The 22,889-nt window shown below is 43.8% G+C and overlaps 2 protein-coding genes across 2 annotated transcripts; one reads left to right on the top strand and one right to left on the bottom strand.

Moving 5' to 3' along the window:
• Positions 1-71: 71 nt before the first annotated feature.
• On the top strand, positions 72-2,363 carry LOC138599810 (protein mono-ADP-ribosyltransferase TIPARP-like). Its single transcript, XM_069671567.1, has 5 exons — positions 72-907; positions 1,004-1,172; positions 1,293-1,480; positions 1,564-1,824; positions 1,916-2,363. The coding sequence occupies exons 1-5, from the start codon at positions 72-74 to the stop codon at positions 2,361-2,363; spliced, it is 1,902 nt and encodes a 633-aa protein (XP_069527668.1).
• Positions 2,364-2,527: 164 nt separating this feature from the next.
• tulp3 (TUB like protein 3) lies at positions 2,528-22,616 on the bottom strand. Its single transcript, XM_069671446.1, has 11 exons — positions 22,561-22,616; positions 19,661-19,702; positions 15,999-16,050; positions 10,645-11,098; positions 8,379-8,512; positions 8,101-8,292; positions 7,696-7,808; positions 7,303-7,420; positions 7,116-7,214; positions 5,458-5,629; positions 2,528-5,369 (listed from the first exon to the last, which is right to left on the bottom strand). Exons 1-11 carry the CDS (start codon positions 22,614-22,616, stop codon positions 5,236-5,238), a joined length of 1,566 nt encoding a protein of 521 aa, XP_069527547.1. The 3' UTR covers positions 2,528-5,235.
• Between the last annotated feature and the right edge of the window lie 273 nt (positions 22,617-22,889).

Raw genomic sequence — 22,889 nt, 5'->3', positions numbered from 1 at the left:
AAACTAACAAGTTATTAATAATAAATAATAATAAACAGTTCAATAGGTTTTTTTTTTACAGGAGGTCCAAGATGCCTTACGATTCATCCAGAAGAGTAGTGAAGAGAAAGTCAGAAAAAGATGCTTTACCTTCAGACTCCCTGCCAACATCATCCAAAGTCTTCTTCCTGAGTCCTTCCCTCCTCTTACTGGAAATCCCTGCCAACACCAACACCAGCCTTCCAGTGTGGGATGCCATGAAATCCCAGCAGGTGGACGTCGTCTGGAACGTCAACCCCTACAGCATCGGTGTTCATTTAACCCCCGTGACCTCCTCCCAGGGCAGGACGACAACTTCCAGTGAAAGTGAAAGCAGCCAGGCGCAGACCTCCAGCATCCTGCAGCCTCAGATGGTCATCCACACCATCAGTCAGCAACAAAGCGTCACCCAGAACATCTCCTGCGCCATGCTCACCTTCCCGCAAAACGCCACCCAACAACTGCCAGGCCTGATAGGTCAACCCCAGACAACACCTCCAAACCCAGCCACCTCCCTAATCATCTCCCTTCCTCTCATCATCACCCAACCGCCTGCCTGTCAGCCCAACACCCTGATCAAGCAGGAGGCCCAACCCGCTATCAAGACCCCGACGGCCACCTCCACCAAGCAAAAATGTCCATGCAGTGTTTCCGTCCCGTCTCATTTCCACACCAGATCCTGCTCTGATACCCTGATCTGTGACAACTTCCTGCTGAGTCTGTGCCGCACGGGGAAGAAGTGTAAGATGCACCACACTCCCTATCCGTTTCACTGGCAGCTGTGGGGCGTGAGCAACCACCAGTGGACCGACCTCCCCGCTCGCTCTCAGGTCCTACTGGAGAGGAACTTCTGCGACGTCAACCAAGAGGTCGTTTTCATCAAGGATGGGTAAGTAAGAAGAAAAGACATGGGCGTATTACTTCACTGATATCCTTAAAAATTGCCAAATACTAAGAATTATTTTTTTCTGTCCAACACATTTAGGAGCGCCCGCTACTGTTTGAACTTTGACACGATGGATTTGGGCGACCAGTCTAAGTATGACGAGGTTAGACGGCTGACTAACTCTGACAGTCTGGTCAAGAACCCTTATTTTCCCAGCAAATGGAGAATCTACTGGTGGAACAACCACAACTGGGAAGAGTATGAGAAGGTAAATGTGTCCTCTTCTTTCTTCACATTATTATTATTATTATTATTTTTTATTTTTTTTCCCAGTTTTTTTTGCTTACCTGTCCACTGTCTTTCATTTCATTGTTTCATTTTGTCCCAGAACGTGTCCACCTCGCTGCTAAATTGCATGAATGAGAAGAAGCCGCAGTGTTCCTTTCAGATCGGCTCTCAGACGTACAAAGTGGACTTCACCACCATGATACAGAGCAACGTCACCACGGGGTTCCAGCGACAGGTCCGCCGCAGACCCGTCTACCGCTCCCCTGATTCCATGCATCCTTACCTGCAGTCAGTATCCTGCACCTATTCTCTAACAGTCCAACAGTCACATGGTCCCACATCTCCTCTTCATCGCATTTATATCCTCCCAGGACAGGAGTCCAGGCCGACCCCAGCACTGATCCTTCAGCGGCTAACTTCAATGTGGACCCTCTGGAGGAGTTTGGCTCGTGGTATCCTCCTGTGTGGTCTCCGGCCTTGGGGCAGGACTACAGCTTGGTGGACGTTCCAGCGGGTTCACGGGCCTACAGGAGGGTCCAAAACCTCTTCTATGAAAGCCTGCCCGAGTCCAAGGTGGACATCATCAGCATCCAGCAGGTCCAGAACCTCCTCCACTGGGACAAGTATCAAAGGTCAGACATCACTTAGAATCGAAGTATTGCCAGCACAGTTGAAGCCTGACATTAAGGCAACATTAAAACAGCATCTGCACCACCATTACAGGCACAAGGCGCACATGCAGAAGCACCACACCAAACAGAAGGAGCCTCTGGAGCGTCATCTCTTCCACGGGACGACCAAAGAGGCCTCAGAGGGGATCTGCCACAACAACTTCGACCCCCGCGTGGCCGGGGTTAACGGAACGTCCTACGGTTACGGCTCCTACTTCGCCACCATCGCCTCCCTCTCTGACACCTTCTCATCCAAGGTGAAGCCGCTCGAGGATCGCCACATGTTCCTCGCCAAAGTCCTGGTGGGGACGGTGAGCACGGGAAAGAGCAGCTACCGCCGGCCGCCGCCGCTCAGCTCCAAGACGAAGCAGCACTGTCTGTACGACACGTGCGTGGACAACATGGAAGATCCCACCATGTTTGTAGTTTTTGACAGCTGTCAGTGCTACCCTTACTACCTCATCAAGTACAAAGAGCTGTCCAAAGAGATAGAAATTTGATGGGAAAAAGAGGCATTGTTAGCAGAGTTAGTTAGCTGGATGCTAATTGTTAGCTGCTAGTTGTAGTATATCCTGGAGTGTATTAAATGTTATCGACATTAGATTATGTGCAGTGAAGTTCACAATGAAGACCTGTAACCATGTAGTTCAAACATACTCAGCACTTTATTGTTCAAAATGTCTTTATTTTGGTTATTCAAACGTTTTACATCAGTGGAAATAATTGTAAGTACTTTTGTTTTTCTTTCAAAGGTTCTGAATTAAACTGACATCTGTTGCGTTTATGAAAATAAACTGTTCACTGAATACATTCACCTCTGTGCCTCTCTGCGTTTAAACACGTTTGATCACCATTTGCTTTATCTTCAGTCTAAAAATACAGTCATATATATGTATTTTTTAAAATGTCCGACTGGAATGTTTGTCGCCAAAGTCTCGTGTAGTAAAAGCATCAAATACATTTCAAAATATTTTCAACAAATCTCATCAAAACTCCATTGCACACAAAAGGACAAAAACAGGATTTCCATAAATTCCTGGCACTCTTATTTTGAAAATATCTGCAACACCAATTCTGTTAAAATTAGCCAGATATTTTAATTAGTGTGATGCATGTTTAGGATGATCTCTGACACTCCTGAAAAGTCTATTCAGCAGGATTTTAATCGCTTTAAAGGATCCGGATTTGTGTTATTGACATTTGGCTCTGTAGCAATAATGACCTTCAACTACGGCTGGGCGATATGGCCAAAATCCTATATCACGATATAGCCTCGATAACGATACATATCACGATATATCATGTTTTCCGGCAATTTCCGGCAATTTAATTAAGTAATTAGTGGATATGAAATATTCACATGGTAAATCCTATTTTTGGATAATCCTGAGTGAATTAAAAACTGGATAAATAAAAAGTACTGAGTTTCCTGAGTCCTTTTCTGCATGTTAATGTCCATGTTATTAAACAGCGCCTCCTTCTATGGTTCGCTCCAGGTTCACGCCCGTGTACAAGGATTAGAGTGGAAAGCGTTCAGCTGCTGGTTTTGTGACATCACAATAGGATGATATACAAAAAAAACATATACAATAGACATTTTCATATTGTTTTAACAATTACGTATTGCCCAGCCCTACCAGCAACATATACTGTATGTTCTCATTAGATTGTTTCAGTTCCATTTTCACACGTCACAGACTCACAGTACGATAGATTTAGAGAATACTAGGGACATTAAATGATGACGTTAAGGTAACAATCCCTTATTGATTTCCTTTAGGTTTCCCTTGAAGACAAAATATTCCCCTACTCAATTACAGCTCAACAAAATGTAACGTACATCTTTAATTCTCCATGTAGACACAGTAGATGTGTTGCAGTTTCTCTCTATATGAAGATAAAATCCGGGGCGACCTCTGTGTCTGTGTATTAATTCCTACAACACCCAGCGTGCATTGCGCCTCTCCCTCTGAAAGGAACGGCCCAGCAAGAGACGCTGGAGTGAAATACTACCGCTTTCCAGACTACATAGACATTGATCGCTGCAGGCGATGGCTCAGAGCGGTAAAGAATCTGAAATAAAGCGAGAATATACCGGTGGATCGTCTAAAAAATCTTCAGGTCTGCAGTCTACATTTCAAACCTGACGATTTTGAACGACACATGACATCGGAGGGCGTCCTAGATTGAGGAAGTGTAGTTTAGTGAGCTCCCTGGCCTTTTCACTGCTATCTGACATTATCCCTCTGTCTTCTTCCTCTTTTATCCTGCTGTCAACTTCTTCTTCTGCTAATTAAGTTCCGTTCATTCTCATTCATGTAAGGATACATCTTTAATTCTCCGTGTAGACACAGTAGATGTGTTGCAGTTTCCCTCTATATGAAGATAAAGTCTGGGGCGACCTCTGTGTCTGTGTATTTATCCTTAATTAATCCTCCACATGTATAAATGACATTTTGTGTTTTAAGACTGCTAGAATGGATCTAATAAGAAGGCGTTACCTTATGAACAGTATTTTATGTACAGTATGTATATCACTATTATCTGAATGTGCAATTCTGCATTCATGTTTTCTTTTCCATGATAACCCAACTTGTTATGACAAAGAAAAATCACAGTCACGAGATAAAAATGACACGTATTCACAAAAAAACACAAGAATCTTAAGAGAGGCGTGTTCTGAATGATGCATCAAAAAAGAATGATGTTAAAAATAGTTAAGAGAAGGCAGATTGAAGAAAGTAGCTACATTTAAAGATGTAAACAAGACTGAAATTCTGTAGGCGCACAAGCACAGAAACTATGATGCCCATAATTTAGCAGAAAAGAGTGCTGGATGGATGCAGCTCTAAGGTTTGGCCTGAAGGTGGCGCCAGAGGAAATGATTGATTCTCCTTAGAGTTACATATCACCTGCTAGTGTGGCAAGAACACTGCGTAAAATAAAAACTAAAGGCAACAGAAGATACATAATTAATACACAATGTGTACGCCCTTCAAACCATGATTAAGTTATACATTTAACATCTGTTCTTTCTGCACCAGATGTCTGACAAATGATTGGTGCGTTTTATTTTGTCTTGTCCCTTTAGGTTCGTATACAAATGTACACATAAACTGTACAAAACGGTTCATCTGATATTGAAATAACCCACCCAAAAGAGCATGAAGAAGCTACCTGCACAGGAGCCAAGAGGACAAAACGAGCACCAACATCTTCAGTCACTCTTTTTCAGTTTCATTGTGTCCTCTGTGTGAACCGCCTCCTTTCTTATGGTGTAAGCAGAGTAGCTGTCAGCATCCAAACAGCCCCACGAGAGCAGATTAGAGGGCAGGCAGGAGAGGTGTTGGAGCGGAAGTAAAAAGTGGGAGTTCATTCGCAGGCCAGCTTGCTGTCAAAGCTCGACAAGCCGATGGCGAAGGCTTGAAGAGCGCACATGGGGTAGTTGTAGTCCAGAGTGAAGATGTCTTCTGCCACTCTGCCAAACTGCATCACGATGTAGTCAGCTGAAGTCAGGAGGACAGTGAAAACATACAGTGTGTTAGCTGTTACTGTGAGCAGTAGAATATATCTGGAGAAGGGGGGGTTACTTACGGTCGTTGTCGTGAACTATTTGGAAGTTTTTGACCGAAGCTTGGGTGACGCGGCCGTGGAAGTTGAGCACGTAAGACTGGGTGTCGTCGTTCCACACGGGGGCTTTATTGTGCAGCTCGATCAGGTTGTCCAGTGAGTGATTCTGCCACCGGCTCAGGAGGCTCTCCTGCTCCTGCACAGTTAAAAAATATTGTGTTCAATCATTATACACAGGACTTTTTACACCTTCACTCTACAGACTCTGGAGTCAATCCCAGCTGTCATTGGGCGAGAGGCGGGGTACACCCTGGACTGATCACCGGTCAATCACAGAGCTGACACATAGAGACAGACAACCATTCACACTCACATCTTTTAGAGTCACCAATAAACCTAACGAGCATGCAGAGGTGTAAAGAGGACTGAAATATTCAACCCAAGTAGAAGTACTGTTAGTTACAAGTAGCTCACTTAAAAAGCATTCAAAGTAAAAGTTAGTTACTTTCCCACCCCGTTGAGTTTTATAACACATTTTGCACGGCTACCGTACACATGCATCCTATGCAAATAAAATAAAATGAAGCTTCATTATTTCATGTTCATGGTTTGTGTCAAAATGACGAGAGATGGACCTTTTGTCAAAGAGTAAGATCCTTTAACCAGAAACAGCAGTTATATTGCTCTCTTCATAGCCACCAGACTCCATTGATAAAAACAGTAATTTTACGTCGCAGAACACAGGAGTCGCTGATGGTCTACCGCTGCCTTGATCGGTTAGTTTGTGTTATTGTGTGGTGTTTTAAAGGGTTACAAACTAACGTGTGTTACGACGCATAACGAGGCAGCGTTAGACAAGCAAGTCCCGTGTTCTGCGAGGTAATATTACTGTTTCTTTAATGAAGTCTGGTGGCGATCTAACGGCTGATTCTGGTTAAACAAAAAAGCTTCCTTCAGTCTGTGTCATAGGAGTTTCCTCCGAACTTTCTTCTGTCCGATAGTTTACCCACGTTATGCGTCGGGTTAGTAGTGGCAGCCCAGCTCTTCTTCTTCAATCAGACTCAGAATCAACCAGCACCGCTGTTTTGACGCGAAGCATGACACTTGAATCTGATTGGCCTGTTTTTTGGTGCGATGCATTTGATTGGTGTCTGGTCCAAGTCCGTTTTCTTTCTAGCTCGTAATTAGATCAATATTTTACTCAGTAACGGATGGATGCAAATTTCTTTACTTCATTTAAAACATACTTAAGTAAAAGTAAAATTACTGACTTTGAAAAATACTCAAAAAAGTTACTCCATTACAGTAACGTGAGTATTTGTACTTCATTACCTCCACCTCTGCGAGCATGTCTTTGGACTGTGGGAGGAAGCCCAAGTACCTGGAGGGAACCCACGCATGCAAACGGGGAGAACATGCAAACTCCACACAGAAAGGACCCCTTTGTCCCAACATGGATTCAAATCTATTCAAATTCTAGCTGCGAGGCGGCAGCGCTAACCACTGCACCACCGAGCAGCCCCTTTAAAAATAATGTCTAAAGATATTTGATAGTGTTGAAGCATGGCTTTTGTAGTACTGCCCTAAATATTTATCTGATATATTGTTATTATATTAGGAATTTTCTTTACAGCCGCTGCCTTAACAATACCTTTTAATGAAGTTAAATGTATGAAACTCACACTTTGAGGCCGCACAGGGACTCTTTCAAAGTTCATATTCATGCCCGGGATGATGACAGTCATCTTACGTGGTCCTTTGAATCCCAGCACGTTGGTTTCCTGCCAAACAGAACACACAGTTTGATGGTGTTACTAAATGTTTTATGAATGAACTAACATGCAACAACAGTCTTTGTCATTGGCTCACGTAGCAGATGGCAGCCAGCTCCTGTCGCTTGTTGCTCTCCTCCAGCAGCGCCCCGGGGTTTTTGCAGGGATTGGTGCCGTTGTCGTACACGGTGAATTTGGTGCCCATGAGGTTGGACCTGATTGGATACACGTTGTTGATGACATGATTACACTGTTTTATATTTGTCAGCAGCTGGCAGCTTTTTTAACATCTGAGTCATGTGCAGAAGATGCTAGAAGTACTGTGCTTGACTTTCTTGCAAGCTAAAGGGTCTAATTTCTTACTTTGCACACAGTTAAATAACAGGATTGACTTAGTGTCTGAACTTCTGTATAGTTTCATCTGACCTTTTAGATCCTTTAAGATGGAATCAATATGCAAATGGGAGTGGTAAATTGAATGTGGTTTTACCTTAGTTTACCTATGAAGCTCTCGCCCTCTCTCGACAGATCAGTGGCATCCACTGAAATAAGGTAATTAGAAGTCTTACTCTTCTTTCTCTTCCTTCCTGCCAGCAGAAACACCTGCAAAGACAGGCAGAAAAAAGACCTCAATTAATTCATTTACATTGAAAATAAGTCCAGGTACAAACAAACAACGGTACAAGCCCAATGATGTACACTTTACAATCATTTTAAATAAGAAATAAAAGCATCGAATACACTAATTTGACAACTTAGAACCCTGGGGCGGCTTTACACCGGCGTTGCTTACTCCAATGTAAAATGGCAAGGCTGCATGACGACGGAGCTTCGTTGCGGCGCTGAGGCAGAACCGCAGTATAAAAGGAGCTTAAGACTCGTGGCCCGCACTCACCCTCTTGCCATCCTCTCTCTCCATGTGCATGAAGTATGTGGGGTAGAGGCCTCGGTCCATGCCCTTCTTGTCCCGTGTGATTCGACATTTCACAGTGACGCCTCGTGGAGCCGGGCGAAAGACAAACTCCTCTAGATTTGCCACATCGATGAGCGCGCTGTCTGCCGTGGGTGATCCGGGCGTTACCAGCTCCTGGGGAGAATGAACACACTTAATAAACTTTAGTTAGGATGAAAGCGGGGTCGTGATGTTCAGAGTTTTCTGTTGGGTGTATTTACTGGAATGTCTTTGCCACTGGCAGCAGAAGCAGGTCTTGTTGTGTCCGTGTTTGGGGACATAGAGCCCGTCCGGTCTTCGTCCGCGTCGTCCTCATGCTCGCTGGATTCATCGAAGTTCATAGTGCCACACAGACCTGGTGAGGGAGAGGAGGCGAAGCTGTGAGAGAGCTTCAACAATACTAGACAAGAGGAAAATAAAGCCCAGAGGCTCTGCGTAGATTCACGACTCCACAAGAATCTCAAAGAATTTCTTTGGACTAAATTGTGCAATTCCACAGTGGACTTTTTTTCTTGGTTTTCTCTCTGGTCTTTGATGTTTGACGCTGACTAATTTCCCAAGAACTGATGCAACACTTGAGCAATGTTTGAAGCAGAAAATCTGTTTTTTTTTTCAGTTCAAATCGCTCCCTTTTATATTTCTGTGAAATTTTAAGCGGGGTACTTCTTCTGCACGGAGGAGACTCTTGAACAGCAAAAGAGGAAAGAGCCGTGTAAATGTAAATGAAACGAACCCGAAACCTACTGACAAACATCACGTTTAGCTGGCGGCCTCAGTTGAAGCTCTTACTGTCAGAAATGATGTATTTATTAATCGACTTCTGGCTGGGTGAGATTAACATCCAGAGACGAGGCTGATGTCCGTCTGAAACTCACGCAGATGTAAGATCGCCTTAGCCAACTGCAGCCACTCTAGACTGCTTGAGACATCTGTCCCTTCATTGATAATTGGATTTATCAGTCAGGATGCGACACTTGGCTGCAGCTCGAGCCCATTCTGACGTCCTGTGAGGGGATGACAGCGACCCACTGGTAGGGACAGATCTCAGTAAGCAGGGGAGGAGTTTTTCCCCATGGCTTTGCAGATGTGTAAACTCAGGACTCGGATGTTTAACTCTTATTAGAATTTAACTTAATTAACTGCTCGGCCAGAAAAAGCAATTAATTATGATCAAATTAGAGAGCATGTTGCACAAGTCTTCACTGCTGTAATTTAATCTTCCATGTTAACTATTTTTGGGCCACCGCTAGAAAGGACCTGCCTCTTCTCACACACACACGGTGCATTTTCTCCTTGTCATGGGCACCACGTTAGAGACGGAGAGCACAGAATAATAATATGACAGCCAAGCACAATATTTACACGGGGGTATTTACAAAAGTTGAACCTAGACTCTGCGGCGATCCCCTGCGAGAACGTGTGAATCATCATGAAATACAGATTGTAAATGTTAGCGCCCCTGCAACTGCGACTCCAGGGCTCCAATTAAAACACAGAGCAGAGTCAGGCGAGTCAGCGGATCAACCATCTGGAAATGTCAGAGACCTTCAAAATAAAACAAAAAACGAACACTTATACATTTTAATAACTATGCAGAAGGTGCAGGTCTTGATAAAAAGAGCTGATTAAATATAAATGGAGGTAAAAATGTATTTTTCTTCTTTGGGTTGAGGTGTTATTATGCTAAGACAGCGAGCCATAAATACCTGCTGGAAGTCCTGAGGATATATCCACATGATAAACCTGCCTTACATCAACAATGAGGCTCTGAATTATTGACAAAGACATTGGTTACCGTGGCTACAGCGCTTTGATAATTTGACACAGCATTTGTGAGATTGCTGCAATACTAACATTATGACATTTGTAAACTTTAAATAAAAGCTTACATGTTTTAGGACAAACATGTTTTTGCTCCACAGAAGCAGGTGGATCTGGACTTCATTCGAACACATCGTCCATAAACATTATGAATCCCTGCCAGCAGGCTGCTGAACGTGGGTGGCAGCAGCTATAATGGTGCCGTAGAGGAGCACTGCGGTATGAACAATGCCCCGGCCTATTATTAAATGACCCATTTTTCGCTGCGTCGCCATCCATCACACCCATGTCTCTGCATTTATATTCCAAACTGCAGCCGGGGAGTGCTTAAAATTCTGGGGAATATCAGAAAGTCCGACTTTGCTGAACAACAGCTGATGTGCAGGGACTTCGAAGTTAACTTCGGCTGGTGCTTATAGCTACAAGTAGGAAACTGCACGACAGAAGGGGCTGGACTTACTGATAAAATAGTAGTTATATGTATGTGTAAATATACTTTATAACCCGTCTTTCTCTTTTAATAAGATGTATCTTCCCACACGTTTTTTTCTGGTTAAATGTTCCACATATAACCAACAATAAAACTAAGTGTTTTTCCCTTTAGAAAAGCCAGCCTTGTATACTCCAGGCTTTTATCTAAATCCCTTAAGCTCTGCCAGGACTCACCTTGTTTCTGTAGTAATTCATGGATGTCTGTCTTGGGCTCGAGCAGCGTCTCAGTGTCTCCGTCTCTCTCGGGCTCGTCGGCTGCGGGGGACTGGGGCTGAGACTTAGGCTGAGACTGAGACGGGGACTGGCTCACTGACAGGATTTGGATTTTCATTCCTGAGTCAGACGAGTCTGAGCCTAAAAAAGCTGCTGGGCCATCAATACCTACAGCAGCGGATGAAGAGAAGTTAAAGTCGCTGCACGGAAATAATGCAACGTTAAAACATGAGAGGGCAGTTTTTTTCTTACCGTCCATGATGACATCGTTGGTGACATTGAGTTGAGACTCCACCAGAGGGGCCTGCTCCTCACCGCGCCGCGTCCTGGAGCGCCGGGGCCGAGCCTCTGTGTTGGGCTGGACCATGAGGGGCTCCTGACGCTTCCTCCGCTGCTTCTGCTCCAGTAGCGCTCTCTGTGGACCAAACGAGAGAGCAGACATAGCATGTAACATAGCATTCTACATGCACAGGAGTTACAAGAAATCACAACATACATATAGTATCTGGTTTGTATGTATGTAGTGGATGTAGCCTCTTGGTTTCAACAGTGAAGCCGATGGCCAAAATGCCTAACTTGATGGTAGTCCACAAACCAACAGGTGAGGTCATGTGACATCAGGTGACGAGTTGTCTTGCAATAAACAAGTGTTGGACAAGTGAAAATGTTGACTCTCTGGTGCCATATGAAGTTATTATAACATAAGTTCAGGAACAGGACCACGCCTCCCTCATTCACTCCATCACCTGTGTCTCGTTACCTGTGCAATTACCTGTGCGTACACGTATAACCCTGCCTAACCCCTTCTCTCCTGTTTGTCTCGGTTCTCAAAACCCTCCCCCCCCAAACCCCATTCCTCTTCTCTCTCCTATCTCAACACAGGAACCACCGGGGGATGCTGAATCAGAAAGCATGTTGAGACCCTGATTCTTGACCCCTACCCTGAGTCTCGACTTCCACATTCTTGACAGCTCCAGCTGACTCAACCGCATTCGATCCCCCTTTTTCATCCCACACTATTTTGACCCCATTCGACTTCCTTTTTTCATTCCGCATTGCTTTGCCCCCACTCAACCCCCTTTTTTCATCCCACACTGCTTCGAACTCATTCGACTCCTTTTTTCATCCTGCACTGCTTTGCTGCCATTCGACCTCCATTTTCATCCCACGCTGCTTAGACCCCAATCGATCCCCCTTTTTTCATCCCGCACTGCTTCGACCCCATTCGACTCCCTTTTTTCATCCCGCACTGCTTCGAACCCATTCGAATCCCTTTTTTCATCCCACACTAATTCGAAACCGTTCGACTCCCTTTCTTCATCCCACGCTGCTTAGACCCCAATCGATCCCCCTTTTTCATCCCACGCTGCTTCGACCCCATTCGACTCCCTTGTTTCATCCCGCACTACTTCGACCCCATTCGAACCCCTCTCATCCATCCTTAGCTTGACCCCTCTCATCCATCCTTACCTTGACCCCCTCTCATCCCTCCTTACTTCCATCCCCTCTCATCCCACCCAACCTCGATCCTTTAGCATATTCCAAATAAACTACTTTTATACCGTAACAATGGCATGGTTTTGTTAGTGAAATAAAAAGTCCAGGAGTCACCAAAGACATTCATCCTCTGGGGACCATGAATGTCTTTTCAAAATTGCATAGAAACAGGCAAACTCACAGACCAACATCACCATGTCTAGAGCCACACAGCTTGCATCAAATCAATCATTTAACCACAGATTAAGTTTCCTAAAGTAACAGGAAAGAGAGCATCTGGCCTCTGCCCTCTCTGCAGGAGGATCAATTCTTGCGTAGCTGCACAATAGAAAGACTCACAGCAAAACCTTTATTACACAAAGAGAAAATAGCAGCCTTGAAACGGGTAAAGAAAAATCTGTATGTGTTTACTTGATAAATGAGTTTAGAGATAAACACCCACACTGCGTTGACAAAGCAAACTCACAGCGCAGTGATGGGAATACAGCATGACTCACAACAGACAAATAACCTCAAGAGTGGAGCCAAAAGAGAGGGAGAGAAAATAAAGCCATAATAAAAACCCAACAATCATGTCAAGGCCAGAATACCTCAGAGTGAGGTGAACGGGTTCACTGAATAGCTGGAATAATGGCTGCTGTGAGAGTCTCGCTTGGTGTTATGCTGTAACTTCCACCCTGCAGAGAGATGGTGAAGAACTGATCTTTCAGGATCCAGCAAAATGTCATCAGTCACATAAAGCTTCTCCTGGAATAATTGCCGTATGCTTTAGCTTTAGTGGTATAGCGCATACTGATTTGTGATGCGGTTTCATTAGAGGCAGAAAATGCATCCTGGCTGTTTTCACACTGTCCTTTCCCCCAAAGCCCCTGTCCTCTGTGGTCAAAGCAGCCGATGTATTACGCAAGCGCGTTAATTAGTGCGTCAAATGCACAACAACAAGTCCTGTTTAGTGATGCTGTTTAGTGAACTGGAAGAATCCAGTGAGCCTCGGCTCATATTTGCCAAAACCAAAAAGCTGTCAAAACTCATCAGTCACTGTGCGAACACTGGGAAAGTGTCTCCAACAAATGTCAGCTTTCCCAGCACTAATAAACTACAGAAACATCTTCTGCCACTGTTAGAACAATCTTTATGGATGCACAGAGGCATAGTGCAAGAAAAAAATAGTCCCTGACCCATGACCCTATTATGAATAACAGTAGAAAGGATGTTTTAGCAACAGAGATAGTATATTACTGAATACAGTTCTTCAACTTCACCTTCAGCTTTATGTTCTGGACCTGGATTTGTTATCATTTCAAAGGACTCATCTTCAACCCACCAGGATTTGCATGCTCGCTGTATGATTATAAATAAAGGTGACAAATGAATAAAACATAAAGCAGGATTATCATAAAGAACATCATTACTGTCATAAGTGTGATAAATGGATGTGAAAACTGTGGAAAATTTCAAGATATATAAAATAAAACCCAGAAGATGGCTAATGGTGACGGTATAAACAACAAGTGAAGAAGAGCGGAACATTTGTCATGGTGGCTTAAAATGTACCTGCGTAATTATTACGGTTTTCTACAGTAACATAAGTGTCAGTAAAAGTCCCCACAAGTACAACTGAACCAGAAAGTTTGAGTCACCACAAGTCCCCACAACAATATTTAAACCAGAAAGTGTGTTTGGCTAAAGTTCCCACAATGATGTTCAAACCAGAAAATGTGTATCTGTAAAAGTCCCCATAACATTTAAACCAGATAGTGTGTCAATAAAAGTCCCCACAATAATATTTAAACCAGAAAGTGTGTTTCACTAAAGTCCCCACAATGGTGTTTAAACCAGATAGTGTGTAAATAAAAGTCCCCACAATAACATTTAAACCAGAAAGAGTGTTTCACTAAGGTCCCCACAATTATGTTGAAACCAGCGTGTTTCAATAAAAGTGCCCAAAATAACATTCAAACCAGAATGTGTTTCACTAGAGTCCCCACAATGATGTTGAAACCAGAAAGTGTGTTTAAATAAAAGTCCCAACATACCATTTAAACCAGAATGTGTGTGTCTGTAAAAGTTCATAGATGAACGTTTTCTTTACATATTTTAGTTTTTTTTCTAGATTCAGTTATAATCTGACTTGTTTGGATTTTTGTCATGATACTGACTTTGAATGAAGCGAAACTGAAAATAAGACTATGGTAGTGTTTAATGACTTCTCATGACTACTTTCAGCCTACATTCTGGACTAATTGTTCGTATATGTCTGACCCCTTTGTGCTTCCACTCTCGTTGCTATATTAAGCCAATCTATTGTAATTTTCAGCTCCTTTGTAAAGACTCAGTGCTTGGCATGTCGGGACCAGGATGTGACTTCATTCATGCTCCAGCAGTCTTTCCTGTGTCAGCCAAAACATGAGAAAATAGAGTCAAGTATAAACCTGATTTGAGGACAAACTTGAGTGTCTTTGAGAATAATTAGCAATAAAAGTTTTAAGTCAACTGACTAATTACTTTTCCTCTGCATTTCTCCTTTCTATATCAGACAGCTAGCCACACACCTGTATCAACCATAAAACAGATAAAAGGAACATGTATCAGGAAAAAAAGTTACCAACCCGCTCCATTGATATCCTGAACAAGTGTGAGTCAAAGTTAAAAGGTTCCTCTAAAGAAAAAGTCCCATTTTTCTTGAGGTCAGAGGAAACTAAGCTCTCCGCAAAGAGCAGCACTCCCGCTGGGCATGACTCCGTCTCCCTGTCCCCCTCATGCCTCTCCCGGAACTCAGTTTGATGATCGATAAACCGACAGCCTCCTCACTGCACTTTGTGGTCCTCTGACAGAAAAGGTCCGTCTTTGAGCTGCAAAGTGTGTGTATTGTGTGTGTGTGTGTGTGTGCGTGCAAGCGCGGCCACCGTTGCTAACTGAATCATCGGTCATTAGCGCTCCAGCAGGAGAGAGAGAGAGGGACAGGGAGAAAGAGAGAGAGGGGGGTCTGTGTGAGGTGTGCTACAAGGGAGATTCGGTCACAATCACAAGGCTCCTGCGCTTGTTGTCTGAATGCTTTTCTTTTACTATTTTTTATGAGTGAAAACACTATAACAAGAAAGATTTAACTTTAATTGTCTGATATCTATTCATTTATTCATCAATGTGATCCCCTTTCAGGTGTTTGTGCCTGTGTGTTTGTTCTCATGAGTTACGTAAGAACAGAAGATTCTCGAGTGAGGCTGTTTGGACTCACTGGGACCATGAGACACACACACACACAAAGCCAGGCACCCCACACTAAATCCTCCTCTCTCTTTGAACTCCCACATCTGCCCCTCCTGTTCCTCACTGCCTAATGTGTGAGATAGTGTACGGCTTGTAGCTTAAATCCAAGCTCTAGCACTTCAACATGGTTTTGGGATAAAGCGTCTTACGGAGACTCGGGAGGAAAGGATGAAAAGGGAGCAAATGTGTGATAGAAGAAGGGCTGCGTCAGGTAATTCGTGGATAAAGGAAAACATTTCCGCTTCAGGAGCGAGTAGGAATTAAAATTCCAAGAGAGCGGGCAGGTGAAAAACAGGAGATTTCCGAACCAACAACATTAATCCCGCCACCGCAGTGATGTTGAAGCTTTTCGTGCCAGCAGCAGACTCCCCTTGGTGACATCACAGAGTGGCAGAAGAAGAGGTTGCACATAAGAAGAAACTGCACTTATTGACTTTACTCTGATGGTTCGCTTTAGTACAGTGTACAAGTATATTGACTGAGGCATAAATAAATGAAAGTCTTGGGGAAAAACATTGTGTTGTCATTTGTGAATAACGTTGGTTCTCTACCTGTTTTTCCAGCTTCTGCTGCATGAGACTGGCACTGTCGTCCTCGATGCCACTGCACAGAAGAAGAAGAAACCTTATTAAAATTTTCAGATCACACATTTATCTTCAGTTCCTAATCAAACCAGTAGAGGTGGCTACTACCAATAAATTAATGCACAGGAATGAAGACTTGGTAACACGTATGGTTTTGTTTTAAATGGAATGGCTCCTTCTTATCTTGTCGATCTCCTGCAATACTGCACACCAGTTAGAGCACTTAGGTCAACCAAAGGCTGTGGTAGCTGCTCCTAAGCTGTGGAACAGCCTACCTATCCACATGTGTTAAATTTTTAAGTCCCATCTTTTCCAGTCAACTCTTTCTATTTCATCTTATACTGTCCAACAATTCTTATATATTTATTCTGGGTTTTTTTGTTTTATCTCTGCTCTTATCCGTTTTATTCTTCTACACCCCTTTCCCATCAAAATTAGCGCGTTGACGCGGGTTTTTCAGACCCGTGAAGACCCGCTTACTGATACCGATTGTCTCTGTTCCCACTGTCAGTGGAGTGTACCGCTTTGGGCCTCTTTTCTGCTGCGTCACCGTCTGACGTCACAAACACGCTCGAAACAGGGTTAGTAAACAGTGAAGATGTTACAGAGGTTAGGTCTTTATTGTATCTATTACTCATTCAGTCTGTGTATCAAACTCGCCGCCAACAAATTTGGAATGATGTAAGAGCAGAGCGGACGGAGACGGGTTGAATTTGTAGCTGAGATGACAAGGAGTCGCAGAAGTTACACGGAGCATAGCATCGCGCCAGAAAGCGGGCGAAGATTAGAGTTGCGACGCAGGTTTGTGTTCCCATCAATGCCGATAAGAGCCGAGGCGATAATTATCCGGCACTACTGCAGAGTCATTTGACCCGGGTCTGAATGCCGACCGTAACCTTTCCCACTAAGCAAAAAAGCCGAGTGTTAGCGGGTTTTTTGACCAGTGGGAAAGCGGCTCTATTTAATTTATTTTAGTATTTGTGTAATAATGTGCATGTGGATTATCATGGTTGTACAGCACTTGGCTCAACATGAGTTGTTTATAAATGTGCTCTACAAATAAACTTGTTTAAAACGATCAATCAGGTGTCAGGGTTTAGTCACAGTAGTTGCAATTTTAGGAGCATAAATCAGCCATGCAGAAGGATTTAAAATATCTAACATATAGACTTAATGAAATAGTAAATAGTGACCCTATACAGACTTGAAGCTAAGCCAAATAAGGACAATTAGCAAACGTCTGATCTTGTTTTGACTTTGTAAATGTCAGACATACAAAAAAGAAAGCAAAGTTTGTGCTAGGAAGTGAAAAGGAGAACTGCCAAAGCTCCAGCTGAGGGAACGCCTCGCAGTCTGGCTCCTCTGGGCATTCACCCTGGACACCTATCTGAAGGGACCGGGCCCAAGTTGCTCGGCTACCGCGAGCAGAGAGAGAAGGGCACCAGCAGGAGTCTGTACTATCAGAGTCTGAGTCAGAGAAGTCACTCCCTGAGCCTGATCATGATGTTATGCGCAGGTCATTAACTCCACTCCTTTCCTGTCAGGTTCGTCTTCACATGTTCTGAGCTGAAATGATTTTTTTATATATAGAAAGGGATTAACAGTATAGGGTGAGAAGTCATCAAATCATGCTCTTCTTCAGAAATGTGACTCACTCACTCGCACTTCCTCTTTCTATCTCCCTCACTCTCACTGCTCTCAAGTGATGACACACTCTTCCTAAGCACCTAAAGCCCTCACCGGCTGAGGTGCAGCTCGTCTCTGAAGGGCAGTCACCGAATGCCAAACGGCGACGAGTTCCGGAAACTAATTTCCACCAAGAAGCTCTTTAATGAGCCCTCGGTGGTCAAACTGGCATCATCGTCTGCAGCCAAACAGACAGCAGGGGCTCGCGCGATGATCTGCCGATTTTACGTCCAAGTTAGTCACCAGTGTGTCATCGCTCGTAAATCCCTCTCCGAGTGTCCCTTGTTGTTGACATTGGCAAACAGATGGGCCCTCAGGGAGGCCATTATGACACCTGAGAGCAGATGCTGGTGACAGGGAGAGGAGCTAAAGAGTGGAGGATGGTGGTAGTTTTTAATTACAAATACGGGACTGTCATTCAGGATGTCGAGGAGAGAGGCGGGGGAAAGTTGTGCAGGGGACCTGGGGGAGGTCATCACCGAATTAACCCATTTCCTCTGACATGACACTCGAGTCATATTAATGTAGGGGATATGACAAATCATTATCTTTGTCTTGATTGGTCAGCAACTGAAGACATTAGATAGTGAAAATCTGGAGGGACATCGGGCTATGTTTTAAAATCCAGCGACATGTTTGATAACCCCTAAGCATTTAGCCACTTCAAAGCTCTATCGATAGAAATTCGACCACGTACAGTAGATAACAGTCAGGCAGGCCCCTGTTAGGAGAAGCCGGCCGAAGTTCCTACATGGAAGCGAAGCTAAACACCGCTGCACATGGGGTCACGAGTACCACGTACTAGCCGGTACATTCAGCGGACATAGCCACCGCTGTCTAACACCATTATCACGCAACAGAACTCGGTGTAATCTATATGGTAATCAGGACACTCTTTGAACAGTCAGCTGCACTTTCTGACACAAACAGCTGACATACGGCATAAAACACTTCACGGTGTGAAGAGGAATCCTGTAGTCTCCATCGTGAACAGCACTTTGTCGTGACCATAATATTGTATTTTCTTTTATTTGTTGTCTCTTCTACAAACCGCTGACCAGGACAGCTGAACCAATACCGTGCGCTCCATGTGTAGGTATACAGGGTCGTTGTGCGGAGTGAGTAGAGGGAAGGAGCTGTCTGATGTCAATGTGAAGCGGTGACAAAAAACTTAAACACTCACTTAAACGAAGATCTCAGTTTCATTCTCTTGGGCGCCACCTAATGGTGATAAACGGTCATTGTGGGAGGACGCTTCCCAATTTAACCAGATTGTAACTCTGTAACTCTCTTTTTAGACGGTTTGCTCCGCCTACCCTCTCTGGCAGACCAACCACTGCTGGGTAATGGAAAACGAGGTCACTAAATGGGCACTGATTGTGATTGTGATTGTGATTGTGACACCCAGTCTGTAATACTGCAAATGCAAAGGCTTTCATGAGTGGGCCATAGGCTCAATCAATCAATCAGAAAATCTTGAAGATTATTACTTTAAACTGGAATGTTTGTTTATATGTAGGACTCTTTTAAGTGGCTAACGTACGTGGTACACGTGACCCCCGTCTGCAGCTGAGCTTAGCTTCGCTTCCGTGTAGCAACTCTGGCCGGCTTCTCCTAATGGGGGCCGTGCTGACTGTCATCTACTGTACGTAGTACACTTACTATTGATAAGTACCTCATACAACCCCACTTCAAACAAACCAAACTATGCCTTTAATATCAACTTGACTACATTAATTGATTAACGTAGTCAACAAGAAACAATGAAAAGCATTTAAAATGAAGCCTAATTGCCCCGCTGCCTCCAATGCTGCATGTTATTCTGAATGATGAATGATGTTTAATTAATATAATATAGCAACATACTAAATCAAGTCACAGACTGTGAAAGGAAAAAGTTAAGTGAGTGTGTTAAGCATTGTAGTGAGTGTATTGCTGCCTACCTTGCTGTTGAGTTGGAGGAGAAGCTTGCAGAGCTGGAGGGTCTTCAGGGGGAAATGGCACCAAGACAGTCAGCAGCACAGGACATCAGGAAAAAAGAGGAACGTTAAGCAACAAGATAAAGAAAGAAGACATAATATGATTCATAAGAGCTGGAGTTTACTCACAGAGGTTATGCTTTAATAGGAGTAATTATCTAATAAAGTAAACAAGCTGCTAATAAACACAGAGACGCTGCAGAACAGGTGCAACATCAAGTAAAAGACAACATCTGTCAGAGTGTTGTCATTACTACTTTCATCTATTGGAGGTGTGGAGTGTGTGTCCTCCTCTACCACAAATGTTCTAAGAAAACACGCACATATGCAAACACACACACATCTCACACTTAGACGGCGCCTCATCGCAGCTGTGAGTGATCAATGTTTCATTAGTCCGTCACAGCTTGGGTGACAAGATACACCGCTGTTGTCCCTTCCTTGTGTGTGCGGCCAAAGTAGCCATGGCGATACGGGCTCCGTCAGCAGCACACCTCCACCGGCAGCATTGATTAAAAACCTGCAGCCGCTTCTTAAGCTTCGGTGTAATTGGAGGTCTTAACACTGAGCTGTAAAGATTTACACACAGACGGAGGGAGGGTCTGCAAAGGGCGGCGCGTCTTTTGTGTTGTTCAAGAAGATATTTAAGCGAAAACGCGAGACTAATATGATTTGAATGTTACAAAAAATGACTCGGCAGTGTTGATTCAGCGTGCAAAAGAGGACGAGTATCAAAGTTATTGAGAAGATTGCATGCCATTAACCAGAGGGTCTAATTATTGAAAGAACACAGTCCATTCTGGCTCTTGTTCCTGTTAATTAAAAGCCTTCCACTTTGCCACTTCAAAAGGGAATTTGAAAGTTGAACGAGCGTGACTTAATGTGTGCCACAGGCGACTCAGCTTCACACTGAAGTAGGCTACAGAACAAAAGGAGAGACTGATAAGATTAAATGCTTTAATTCCCTGTGTGCCACTGCATGGCTTCCAGGGAGAGGAAATTATACGCCCAAAAAAATACATGTTGAAATGAATTAATGAAGGGCAAGCACAACGTCCGGCCTCTCTCATTAAACCAGGCAATATGAGGTAGTACACAGTGGTCTTTTATCACCTAGTTCACTTGTGTAAAACTGGCACAAATACAACTATAACTTTGATTACGCTAAATGCTTTGTGCACAATTAATCAAGCATGTAACAGTGATGTTTATCACTGTGTAGTCTCTTTGACAATGAGGTAGTTGCCTGATACAACAGCTGAAGATAGTAATCTCTAGGGCTTAAAAATGATGCCATTGAGGAAGTGCCAAAAACTGCAGTTCCTCGAATGGCCACTTGAGGCTTGAGTTAGTCCCTATAGAGCATAAAATGCCAGACTTTACAGCAGGAATAAACACGAGTACACTTCTGGTACAGAAACAGTTTTCATGACAACAGTACAGGGGTGCATTTTTGTATAGCTCACCCATTTGAATTATGATAGGAAGACAAGTTCTACCTGGTTCCAGAGGCTTGCTTTGCTTTTTTAGTCCCATAAAAAACAACTCTGGTAAGCTAAATCAACAACTACAATCACCTGCTGTGGAAGCAATGTTGTAAATCACCATACAGCATCACTGTATCACAATATAGTAATTCTGCAATAATTGCAAGACAATCATATAATGATACATCACAATAACAGAATAACTTCTTCTTCTACCAATTAATTTTCGTTCACGCCGCCACGAGGAGTCATGAAGTAGAGATGCGGTGAGTCAAAATAGCAGGGAAATCTGTTTAGAGGGCCATATATTTGTAAATGAAAATATTATAATTGTATTGCACAAGTCAGGGCGACATATAGCCATATCGATATTTTGTCCCACCCCTATACCGTTTAGCGATATTGCATTAGCGCTTGCCAACCCCTCACTTCTCTCCAGCTCCACCCTCTTGTCCAAACATGGTCACTTCTGGCTCCAAAAAAACCAACACAGTGACAGTGACAGCCATAAGGCTGAATTTGAGACTTCAGAACTGCTGTCCGTGAACCAATGGGTGACATCATATTGGCTACGTCCACTTCTAATATACAGTCAGTGGTTTTGGTGTATATTTCCAGCATAATGTTAAGTACATAATACCCATAATACCTAGTACCTACTACCCTCACTATTACATAGAAACAGGGCTCTATCAATACACTTTTTTCCCCCATCGCAGCTTAGGCTACCTTAAAAAAGTTACTGGTTATATATTGGGCGAAACTCATAAGTAGCCTCCCCATATCCAACAAGGTGTAGCTTTAATGTCAACAACCAGCTCTGACGAATGGCAGAACCTTTGAGTATGTTGTATTTACTGCCATTACACTCAAACGTAGACTTACACTTTGCAGAGATAAAGCAAAGAGGACATTTCAGCTGTTTCAGTAATCAGCTGGATATTTTAAGCACGTCCTTAGTTACACGAGTGTTCTAATCAAGCAGCCCAGAGCATACAAAAAAAAAGAACAGGTCGGACACACACACACACGCAAATCACCAACTCTGGTTACAGCACAGTCACAGCCTGATGCTCTGAATAAGTAACGACATCATGGCGGCAGAAACATGAGCAACAGGCACATCTTTGACTGCAGGTCAGACGTTCAAGCCTGCCAGAGGGATGGAGCAGTTCCTGGAAGAAACATTATAGTAGTGTTTGTCTCTGTCCTGGCACAGGATACTCTGCAATTCTCAAGCCGTAAGAGCCAATGCACCCGGGCGAACTAAAGCAAAACGTGTTTGTTCTGCCTCTTTAGCACGTAAAGCAAAAGTATTAGAGAGCAGACAAGGAAGGCAAATACCTATGTGGTGATGATAAATGTGTGTGCAGCTACCTGTACGACCAGCGGCTGTAGACAGGCTGAGATCCCCCGTTCTTTACAGTGTCCATGGATGCAGCGGCAGGAATGTTACTCCCGAGTCTCCCCTATCTACAGTGTGACAAAAATCTTCATTTACACTGCAGCTCAGCGTCACAGCGCAGTCCTACCTGACAATAAACCCCGCAGGCTCCAACATCTCTGCTGTTATGTCACTGGGAAAGAGTAGCTTGGTCCCACCCAGGGGAGTGACAGCTACCAGTGGTTGGGGAGGCTTGGAGCTGTTACCATGACTTCACGCACTGGGATTCAGCTAGGGATAGGTGTGAAAGTGACAAAGCCCA

Source organism: Semicossyphus pulcher, unplaced genomic scaffold, assembly GCF_022749685.1.
Source record: "Semicossyphus pulcher isolate SPU_LCO1_2020_fin unplaced genomic scaffold, fSemPul1.0.p SCAF_20, whole genome shotgun sequence".
Lineage (NCBI taxonomy): Eukaryota > Metazoa > Chordata > Actinopteri > Labriformes > Labridae > Semicossyphus > Semicossyphus pulcher.
The sequence above is the reverse complement of the archived record's forward strand: the minus strand, read 5'-3'. Positions and strand labels throughout refer to the sequence as shown.